Source organism: Rana temporaria, chromosome 4, assembly GCF_905171775.1.
Source record: "Rana temporaria chromosome 4, aRanTem1.1, whole genome shotgun sequence".
NCBI lineage: Eukaryota > Metazoa > Chordata > Amphibia > Anura > Ranidae > Rana > Rana temporaria.
The window spans coordinates 383,238,639-383,250,680 of record NC_053492.1 but is presented as its reverse complement, the minus strand read 5'-3'; the positions used below and the strand labels follow the sequence as shown (position 1 = coordinate 383,250,680).

At 44.3% G+C, this 12,042-nt stretch overlaps 1 protein-coding gene across 1 annotated transcript in view; it reads left to right on the top strand.

Annotated features, from left to right (window-relative positions):
• The first annotated feature begins 323 nt into the window (after window positions 1-323).
• Window positions 324-12,042, top strand: part of CNST (consortin, connexin sorting protein) — a 147,205-nt gene continuing 135,486 nt past the window's right edge. The window contains exon 1 of the mRNA XM_040351059.1: window positions 324-589. Within this exon, the coding sequence (XP_040206993.1) occupies window positions 339-589 (251 nt within the window). The 5' untranslated portion in view covers window positions 324-338. The remainder of the gene's footprint in view (window positions 590-12,042) is intronic.

The window sequence follows — 12,042 nt, the reverse complement described above, 5'->3', positions numbered from 1 at the left end:
TGCCACAATCAGCAGCCTGCGGAGTTGAATGGAATTATCAGCATACATTAGCTGCGCCATTTTCATCTTGCTCGGTCAATGTTCTATGCCAGTGATGGTGAACCTTGGCACCCCAGATGTTTTGGAACTACATTTCCCATGGTGCTCATGCACTCTGCAGTGTAGCTGAGCATCATGGGAAATGTAGTTCCAAAACATCTGGGGTTCCAAGGTTCGCCATCACTGTTTATTCAATCATCCAGGTGAACAGGCCATTCGCTACGTCTCGCACCGTGTATGGCTATCATTACACCCGAGCACTCTATACAATGCCCTGCATCATCTATTCCACGGGAAACATGACGTCAGCTCGGAGGACACAGCACACCGACACAGCGTCCGCTGACTTCCACCTGTCCCTACCCAGCATGCCGTGCGGTGCCTGCACACCCCGCCTCTATGCGGTGACGTCTCCCCGGGCTGGACACGTGACGTGTCGGTGGCCTCATCTTTGTTGTGTTGGTTGGCTGCTGAGGGAGCGGAGAGCCCGGAATAGGGAGCCGGGGCTGTTCTGTCATGAGGGCTGGATAACGACACTGCTACGGTATAGGTGAGTGACAGCAGGCATGTGTATATGGGGTCCTAGTAATGATGGCTTTCAGTACTGTCACTGGTCATAGAGATGGGTGACAACGTTCTTTTCTGAATGACACTCAGAATCTGGAGCAGCTGTGCATGGCAACCAATCAGCATCTAGCTTTCATTTTCAAAGCTCAGCTGCACAACCTGAAGCTAGAAGCTTATTGGTTCTTATGAATAGCAGCTCCAGGCTTAGTAAATCCCTTTTTTATAATTTGAAGTTATTAGGTGTTCATGTATTGGAGGAGCTGATTGGCTGTACAAGTTCTTCAGTGGAAGCCGGGCCTTTATGTAGAGGATTCTAAAGTGTAGTGGGCTTCTACTGCCGTATGATGGGGAGTATTGCTGTAGTCTATCTGTACCATGGCAGAGATGCTGCGAGTAGTGAGGGAGGACCTTGCATCTAAGGCCCCTTTCACACTGGGGCGTTTTTCGGGCGCTCAATAAACGCTGGTAAAGCACCGCTAAGACCCTAACGTTTTAGGGCGTTTTTTGCAGTGCCTCAGTGTGAAAGGGTAAGACGTTGTTACAGCGCTTTCAATTCATTTCAATAGAAAGGGGTGTTTTTTTGGAGCGTTTTTTTTTTCAGCGCCCAAAAGCTGCTCCAAAGATGCTTCTTGCAGGACTCAGTGTGAAAGTTTCCATTGAGATGCGTGGAGAGCGTTTTAATATCGCTATTTTTAATGGTAAAACGCTGTAAAAATGCTTCAGTGTGAAAGGGGTCTAAGTGTTCTCTTTTAATCCTTCCCTCCATCCCATCCTTCCTTCCATCCCCATCCTCCTCCCTCCCTTCCATCCCCATCCTCCTCCCTCCCTTCCCATCCTCCTCCCTCCCTCCCTTCCATCCAATCCTCCTCATCTCCTCCATCCCATCATCCTCTTCCTTTCCTTTTTCCTTCCTTCCTTCTCTTCCTTCTCTTCCTTCTCTTCCTTCTCTTCCTTCTCTTCCTTTCCTTCCTTCCTTCCCTCCATCATCCTCCTCTTCCTTCCTTTCCTCCATCATCCTCCTCTTCCTTCCTTTCCTCCATCCCATCCTCCTCATCATCCTCCATCCCATCATCCTCTTCCTTCCTTCCTTTCGCCTTCCTTCCCTCCATCCCATCATCCTCCTCTTCTTTCTTTTTCTTTCTTTCTTTCTTTCTTTCTTTCTTTCTTTCCTCCATCCCATCTTTCTTTCTTTCTTTCTTTCTTTCTTTCTTTCTTTCTTTCTTTCTTTCTTTCTTTCTTTCCTCCATCCCATCCTCCTCTCCCTTCCTTCCTTTCCTTTCTTTCTTTCCTTTATTTCCTTTATTTCTTTCCTTTCTTTCTTCCTTCCTTCCTTCCTCCCTCCCCTCCATCCCATCATCATCATCCTCCTCCTCCTCCTCCTCCTCCTCCTCCTCCTCCTCCTCCTCCTCCTCTTCCTCTTCCTCTTCCTCTTCCTCTTCCTCTTCCTCTTCCTCTTCCTCTTCCTCTTCCTCTTCCTCTTCCTCTTCCTCTTCCTCTTCCTCTTCCTCTTCCCCTTCCTTCCTTCCTTTCCTCCATCCCATCATCCTCCTCTCCCTCCCTTCCTTCCTTCCCTCCTTCCCCCCATCCTCCTCTCCCTTCCTTCCTTCCCTCCATACCATCCCATCATCCTCTCCCTTCCTTCCTTCCCTCCATACCATCCCATCATCCTCTCCCTTCCTTCCTTCCCTCCATACCATCCCATCATCCTCTCCCTTCCTTCCTTCCCTCCATACCATCCCATCATCCTCCTCCTCCCTCCCTTCCTTCCTTCCTTTCCTCCATTCCATCATCATCCTCCTCCTCCTCCTCCTCCTCCTCCTCCTCCTCCTCCTCCTCCTCCTCCTCCTCCTCCTCCCTCCCTTCCTTTCCTCCATCCCATCATCCTCCTCCCTCCCTCCCTCCCTCCCATCATCCTCCTCCCTCCCTCCCTCCCATCATCCTCCTCCTCCCTCCCTTTCCTCCATCCCTTCCCTCCATCCCTTCCTTTCCTCCATCCCATCATCATCATCTTCCTTCCTTCCTTCCTTCCTTCCTTCCCATCATCCTCCTCATCCTTCCCATCATCCTTCCCATCATCCTTCCCTCCATCCCCTTCCCCTTCCTTCCCTCCATCCCCTTCCTCCCTCCATCCCCTTCCTCTTCCTCCCTCCATCCCCTTCCTCTTCCTCCCTCCATCCCCTTCCTCTTCCTCATCCTCCACCCATCCCTCTATCCCCCTCCTATTCCTCCACCCATCCCTCTATCCCCCTCCTATTCCTCCACCCATCCCTCTATCCCCCTCCTATTCCTCCACCCATCCCTCCATCCCCCTCCTATCCCTCCATCCCTTCCCCCTCCACAATTTTAACCACTTGTCTACCAGAGCAAATTTGAAAAAAACATTTGCACACTTATTAAAACCTGCATTATTTATTTCTTTGTGTTAGAAATGACTGAAACCATATTTTCTGAATCCAGAGATCCTGGAGAATAAAATGGTGGTACTTGCAATTTTAATTGTTGCACAATATTTGCACAGTTAATTATCAAATGCATATTTTCAGGAAAAAGTACACTAATGTCCGGTACACACGATGAGATTATCGATATTGTCCATATTTTTTTTTTTTTTTTTAATGCTAATCTCAGATCGAATCGGAAGAGTTTACTAAAGTCCCAAAAATTCTCCTACGACAGAATAAAAATTCGGAAGTGATGTCATGTGTTGTAATGCATTCGTATTGCATTTTCGAATGACAGATGTACTGTTTAAACGAAAATCGTACGATCTGGCATCGTACGAAAAAATTTCCACGCTTGTCCGATAGAATAATATTGGATAACCTGTCATGATCGCCTCTTAAACGCTCTGTACTAACGATCCGATTATCGTACGATTGCTTTGAAAGCGGCATTTTTCAGATCATGTGTATGGGGCTTAAAGTGTATTTTAGTGCAACACAATATTATAGCCAATTAATTTTGTTGGTAAAATATAAATATAAAAGGTGCATGGAGTAAATGGATCCCAAACATGCCAAGTCTGAAAATTGCACACACCTGTAGACTCTCAAACTGTGGTACCCCAAATCCTCCATAGATGATGCATTAAAAGTCATAAAGCGGTTGTAAACCCTGTGAAAAAACAAACCAACCAATCCGGCAATGCACGGCCCACACATGGGTGAATGCTTTAGTATACCTGTATGAAGGAGGCCTGATACAAATAAAGTATGGGCATCCTATTATTAATTATAGTTCTCTATTGTGCCTGTGCTGCCAGTGGTGTTTACACCAGTGTGACTCAGATGAAGTGTTTTGTCACCAGACCATGATTGGTTGTCCAGGGAGGAGGTGACAATTTGAGCAGTTTTTGATACAGGGCAGAATTGTTAAACCCTCTGGTTTTGTGTCATCTGTGTCCCATTGGGAACATTCCCATTCTTTTTAGATCCAACAGAGAGTGAACGGACATGATACCAAGGTGAGGGAAATGTTACTGGAACAAGTGTTCCTATTGGAAGACGTCTCCTTCTTGTTCTGGTGACAACTCGCTGGACAGTGTTCTCTAGCCACTTCAGCCCCGGACCATTTTGTAGCTAAAGGACCAGGCCACTTTTTGCGATTCGGCACTGCGTCGCTTTAACTGACAATTGCGCAGGGCTCCCAAACAGCGTTTTTTATTTTTTGCGTTCTAAACAAAAATAGAGCGTCAATTTTGAAAAAAATGCAATATTTTTTAATTTTTGCTATATCAAATATCCCCAAAATATATATAAAACATTTTTTTCCCTCAGTTTAGGCCGATACGTATTCTTCTACATATTTTTGGTAAAAAAAAAAAAAATCCCAATAAGCGTTTATTGATCGGTCTGTGCAAAAGTTATAGCGTCTACAAAATAGGGGATAGTTTTATGGCATTTTTATTAATAAAAAAAAAAAAAAAAAAAATATCTATATATATATATATATATATATATATATATATATATATATATATATATATTTATAAAAATGCCATAAAACTATACCCTATTTTGTAGACGCTATAACTTTATAACGATATATAGATATATATATATATATATATATATATATATATATATATATATATATATATATATATATATATATTTTTTTTTTTACTAGTAATGGCGACGATCAGCAATTTTTATTGCACAATTATGGCGGACACATCGGACACTTTTGACACATTTTTGGGACCATTGTCATTTTTACAGCGACCAGTGCTATAAAAATGCACTGATTACTGTGAAAATTACACTGGCAGTGAAGGGGGTTAACCACTAGGTGGCGCTGTAGGGGTTAAGTGTGCCCTAGTGTGTGATTCTTACTGCAGCGTGGCCTGGAGTGACACGTCACTGATCGTCCTTCCCGATGACAAGGAACAGACGATCCCTGACACTGCCACTAGGAAGAACGGGAAAGGTTTGTTTTACACCTGCCTCTCCTCGTTCTTCAGCTCTGTGACCCGATTGCGGGACAGCGGCAGCAATCGGGTCCCATGGGCGCGGTCCCGGAGTTAAGGACCGGGTCTCGAGCGCGCCGCCGGCTGGGATCTTAAGGGGAACGTACCTGTACACTCTTTTGCCCAGCTGTGCCATTCTGCCGACGTACATTGGCGGGCCTTAAAGGGTCACTAAAGGAAAAAGTTTTTTTAGCTGAAATGACTGTTTACAGGGCATAGAGACATAATAGTTAACTGATTCCTTTTAAAAATGATTAAAAATAGATAAAAAAACAATCGTATAATGTGCCTGCAGTGTAGTTTCGTTTTTGCTGTTGTTTCCTGGTTCTCTGATGTACAGAGCCAGAGAGCCAATAGAGGTCAGTGATACTTTGTCTAAAACTCCTCAGCACCAATCCAGTTTTGTTTTACACACAGTAATCACACCTCTTTGATTAGTGACCACCGTGAGAAATCTCCCAGTACTGTGGTTATCAGGAAACAGGCAACCAGGATGTGTCCAGAACAGAGAGGAATTACAGCAACATCAAAGCAAAAACGAACAATGAGGACATGAAACCAGGACTGCAGTAAGGTAAAGGAAGCTATTTAGCTAACAAAAAAAAATTCCTTTAGTGACCCTTTAAGTGGCTAGGACACATCGAGAGGGTAAATCTCCCCAGCAGGGACGTAGTAGTACCCCTCACCATTCTAAACTAAACCTAAAAAACGTTTTAGAAGATAAAGTTGGCTGTATGTAGAAGAGGTCACATAATGCATTTGATGGGATAATGCCTACAGTCTACTCTTGAGGAAATGCAAACGTATGCATATTTTATTGTGCTTGTTAAATGATGTTGATGATTGGATGTTCACATCATTTCTGACTCATGGACTGATTACGAGTAAAGGCCATTTACATATTTAAAAAAAAAAAAACCTGTTTATTCTTGGTGTCAGTGTTTTGCAATGCTTACCATTACCCTTAGCAGGTCCCACACACACTGCTCATAGAAACATATTGGTGCAGCAGGTTACAGATCGTTTCTTATGAGGCTCCCAGAAGCTTAATAGAGGCATCTGTCACTTGTGTATTCTTTCATAAAATCCTAGTCACCATGGTGATCACAAATTGACCAGCAAATGTCCTCTCATTTAGTGTTCTGAAATGTCCCATCTGCTCCAAAGCACAATACTTTTCTGCTTTCTGTTCTGATGACGTGGGTCCAGTACTGTTGGGTACTGTATGGGTCTGGTAATAATGGCTACATTATCCTTGATGTAAATACCACATAGGTGCATGTAGTGAATTGGCGCCTACTTTTGTAAAATTGTATACTGGGGATGCTGGAGACCTGCTAATGATTTAAAGTGTTACTAAACCCAGGACCCTGCATTCACTTTCCATTGGAACCTTGGATTACGAGCCAAAGCACTTGCATATCAAAGCGAGCTTCGCCATAGAAGTCAATGAAAACGAAGATAATTCGCTCCACATTGACTTATATGCATGCAAAACCGCATGTGGCCAGAGGTGGGGGGGGGGCGCCAGAGAGACTCAGAAATACTCAGACCAATCGGCTGTCTTCGGAAAGGCTCGCAACTGAGTATTTCCAAACGGCTCTGAGTGTCACCAGTGCCCCCGCACCTCTGGCCAAATGCGGTACTGCACACCGCAGAGGCTTGAATCCTGCTCGTCTTGAGAGACAACACTCGCAAACCGAGTCGGGATTTAAAAAAAATAATTGCTGGTATTGTGAAACGCTCGTTAACCACGTCACTTGCAATCCGATGTTCCAGATATCTGGTCTCCAACAGTACACAGAAATGTAATTATTTTGGTAAATACCCCTTTCTCATCGCCAATGTATAGCAGTCATGTGATGACTTCTATCGGTTTCCGGGCGAGCACTGGTTAAAGCTTGTAGGAGGAGTACAGGTATGTCGGTTTGCGCAGGTGAGCCGACCTGCCGCAGTAAATGTACGTGAGCTGGTCAGCAAGTGGTTAAATAGAGAAATCTCAGGGGCTAGGAATTTCAAGGGTGAAAGAGACAAAGTAGTACAGGTCAGACGAGCTTAGTCTGATGTTCATTATGAAAAAAGAAATGAAATATAAAAGCTTTTAACAATTTCTCTGTGTAGTGATACCCCTGTAGGAGCTGCTTTGTTCAGTCTGTTACTCTGCCTCTAAACCCTAATAAAAGCCTCAGCCCCCTCTTGCACACCTGGCAATAGTGTACGTGAAATGACCAATGAGAATTGCGCACGTTATGATTAAACACAGAAATTATCTTTACTGCAATATTTCTGTGGAAAGATGACAGACAGTAACAGTATATGGAGGCCTGATTGCACGGGGAGATCATCTGAGAGGCAGCATCTCTCCCTCAAGTCTGGTCTCTCTCACTGCCTCATCGTGACTGACATTCCCTCAGGACACAAAATAGAGTCCTCAGCTCCTTTTTGTGCAAAGCATTCAGGGCTTTGTAGTTTCTCTCTGTATAGCAGTCTATGGTTCCATTTTGTGAGGGAACTGCATGTCCCAGAATCCATTGCAGCTCTTCCTGCAGTTCAGTACAGTCTCTGTGATTGGCTGCTGTAACTGCCTTTTGTCCCCTTTTCACAGTTGTACGACTTGTCTCACGATTTTGTACTGCAAAATCGTATGACAAGTCATTCTCCATGATTTTCAATGAACACCATTCATACTGGCACGACTTTAAGTAGTGCCGACTTCAAAGTAGTCCCTGCACTACTTTGGTCCAACTTCCATGCGAGTTGATGTCCATAGACCTCAATGTTAAACCCTCAAGTAGCATGCAAATCGTACCTGAATGATATAGATACGATTTCAGTACAACTTTGTAAGCACAAGCAGCTTTTTAACCCTTGTCCCACCCAATCCTTTCAGCATAGTAGCCCCTCTCGAGCACATTTTTCCACCACACATTCACTTCCTGGTTATTCCCTCAGGAACAATGTGCTCCAAACAGGTAAAAAAAAGAGACGTCCTCGATAATGAGCAAATCATTAGATTTATCCGTGAGCACCCAGCTATTTATGATTTGTGTGACCCAAACTACAAAGACAATATCCCACTGACCACCAATGAAGGGGACATTCTTCCCACTGACCACCAATGAAGGGGACATTCTTCCCACTGACCACCAATGTAAGGGGACATTCTTCCCACTGACCACCAATGTAAGGGGACATTCTTCCCACTGACCACCAATGAAGGGGACATTCTTCCCACTGACCACCAATGTAAGGGGACATTCTTCCCACTGACCACCAATGTAAGGGGACATTCTTCCCACTGACCACCAATGTAAGGGGACATTCTTCCCACTGACCACCAATGTAAGGGGACATTCTTCCCACTGACCACCAATGTAAGGGGACATTCTTCCCACTGACCACCAATGTAAGGGGACATTCTTCCCACTGACCACCAATGTAAGGGGACATTCTTCCCACTGACCACCAATGAAGGGGACATTCTTCTCACTGACCACCAATGAAGGGGACATTCTTCTCACTGACCACCAATGAAGGGGACATTCTTCTCACTGACCACCAATGAAGGGGACATTCTTCTCACTGACCACCAATGAAGGGGACATTCTTCCCACTGACCACCAATGAAGGGGACATTCTTCTCACTGACCACCAATGAAGGGGACATTCTTCTCACTGACCACCAATGTAAGGGGACATTCTTCTCACTGACCACCAATGTAAGGGGACATTCTTCCCACTGACCACCAATGTAAGGGGACATTCTTCCCACTGACCACCAATGAAGGGGACATTCTTCTCACTGACCACCAATGAAGGGGACATTCTTCTCACTGACCACCAATGAAGGGGACATTCTTCTCACTGACCACCAATGAAGGGGACATTCTTCCCACTGACCACCAATGAAGGGGACATTCTTCCCACTGACCACCAATGAAGGGGACATTCTTCCCACTGACCACCAATGAAGGGGACATTCTTCCCACTGAAAAAGCCTATGCAGACACCAATGGGTGCTTTCTCCCTAACTCAAGCTGGAAAGCCTGTGTACAGTTCTCTGGCAAGCTTGGCGGGGTCGTGGGCATTGTGGGCATCTGCTACATGTGTTTATAGTAAAGCTTCTACACATGTACTGTCCGGATACTAACATGTGGGTCCGAATTAAAGCAAAATTTAACTGTATCTGAGCAACACAAATAACTCTGTTTAATAACCCCTTCAATACCGGGCTTTTATACCCACCTCCATACCGGGCCTATTCTGGCACTTCTCTCCTACATGTACAAATCATCATTGTTTTGCTAGAAATTACGCAGAACCCCCAAACATTATATACATTTTTTTTAGCAGACACCTTGGGAATAAAACGACGGTCAATGCAACGTTTTATATTGCACAGTATTTGCGCAATAATTTTTCAAACCCCTTTTTTTGGGGGAAAAAATGGTTTCATGAATTAAAAAATAACAAAACAGTAAAGTTAGCCCAATTTTTTTGTAAAATATGAAAGATGATGTTGCGCCGAGTAAATAGATACCTAACATGTCACGCTTTAAAATTGCGCACACTCATGGAATGGCGCCAAACTTCGGTACTTAAAAATCTCCATAGGCGGCACTTGGAAAATGTTTACAGGTTACCAGTTTAGATTTACAGAGGAGGTCTAGTGCGAGAATTGTTGCTGGCACTCTTAACGCACGCGGCGATACCTCACATATGTGGTTTGAACAGCGTTTACATATGTGGGCGGGACTTGCGTGTGCGTTCGCTTCTGCGCGCGAACTACCGGGGACAGGGGCGCATATATATATATATATATATATATATATATATATATATATATATATATATATATATATATATATATATATATATATATATATATATATATATATATAATAAATATTATTTTTTTTATTTTACTTATTTATTTTTTTACACGTCTTCTTTTTTTTTTTTTTTTTTTTTCACTTTTATTCCTATTACAAGGAATGTAAACATCCCAGGTCTTCTTTATGGAGAGATACGGGGTCAATAAGAGCCCGCATCTCTCCTCCAGGCTGGAAAGCATGAGATCGTGAAAAAATTTCACCAATCTCATGCTTACTAGCCGCAATCACGGCTTTGTTTTTACTTCCAGGTACCCGGGCGTGACGATTCTTTCTACGGGCCCCCGATGGCACGGGAGAGCCCGGAGAAGCACTGGATGGCAGCGGGAGGTGGGCGATGTCCCCTGCCACCGCCATTAAGAACGATCAAGCGGCGGAACCGCCGCTATGATCATTCTTATCGTGCACAGAATCGCCATCACGAAAGAATGATATCTGAATGATGCCTCTAGCTGCAGGCATTATTCAGAGATGGGAGATCCCCTCTGTGGACGTCAAATGATTATGGGCCAGTAGTGAAGTGGTTAATATTCAAAGTAAACTCAGCTTTGCATCCATGTTTCCATGCTTTTTGTTGAGAAATCCCTTTGAAAAAACACCCCTCTAGCATTTTTGGCCGCAGCCATCTTCAGCAAGGGCAGAGGAGTCTTGGAGCTTTTACTTCCTGGAATCCATCTCCCCCTAGCTTGGGCATGTAGGCGGGGGGTGTGATTAGCTGAAAGAGCCCCTCCTCCTTCTAGACCAGAAAGAAATGGAACAAATTTAAAGCAAAACAAAAAAGTAAGGGCCAGTGCGTTTTTTTTTTTTTTTTTTTTTTTTCTCTCATGAAAGTAGGTAATATGTTTTCCATGGCATAGTTCACAGGACGTTTCAGTTCCAGAACAATAAGTAGAACATGCTGCATTTGAAACGCATCAAAAATGCACTAAAAAGCATAAACTAAGTGGGGGGAGATGAAAAATGCACATAGAATGCATTCGGAAATGCATCAAAATTTGCATTAAAAACGCGCATGCAGAACCACATCTGGAACAGATCTGGAGTGTGTTTTTGTGGTGTGAACCAGCCCTCAAGCAAGTAAATATAATATACCTTCCTCTCTACAGCATTTACTAATGTCGACATAAGGATTAAAATACCATAGCTAATGCTGATTGAGAGAGTTTAGTTTTTGCTTTAAGAAAATTCTTTCTGAGAGATCAACTGAAACATCAATAAAATACCGCAGCCTATGAATGACTAGCAATAGGTCTTCAAATTTGTATACATATTTTATTTCAATTGATGCCTTAATAATGTGTATCTGGTTCTAGTCACATTTAGTTGGTTCAATGTGAGAGCATGTATGTTTCCATATATGAATGTGTAAAATATATATGGATCGTGGCTCCTCCGCTATATTCAATCCATTTGGCCTTATTAAATATTTATACTTCAGTTGTCGTTCCAAGAAGAAGTCTGATCCTTTCTTTTTGTTTGCATCAATGAACCAAGCTCGGCATTTGGAGTCCGTTTCTGAAAACTAATGCAAAGGAACATTTAAAGGGATTGTAAAGTCTCTCCAGGTTTTTCATCTTGATGCATTAAGGTGAAAAACCTTCTGTGCTGCAGCTGAACCCAGACACCCCCCCCCCCCACTTATTTTTTTTATTACCTAAGCCAGTATTCGACAAATTCCGGGCGCCAGGTCGCCGTTGCGCCTAGAATTATCGACCTGGCGCCCATGGCAGCAGAGCTGGCGTATCCTGTGAGCGTCGCCGCACATCCCCCCCCCCCACTTGTGCATCCCCGCGATCGCGTCGTGCCGCTAATTGAGGCCGCGGCTTTGCGGCCTATGCATCGAGGCTGCTGGAGTGAGGCAAGCTGCCTGCCTGCCGGCCTGGCAGGATGGATAAATGTCATGGAGCTGCCATCGGCTGTGCTGGGTCGGGGATGATGCAAGCAGAGAGCACAGGCTGCGGGCGTGCTGCCTCTCGCCCCGGGGATTGGGGAATTTCTCTGAGGGGGCGGTGCCACCAAGTCATTGCCACGGGGAGTCACAGGAAAGTAGCTGTCCGGAGGCTGCACATGATCTCG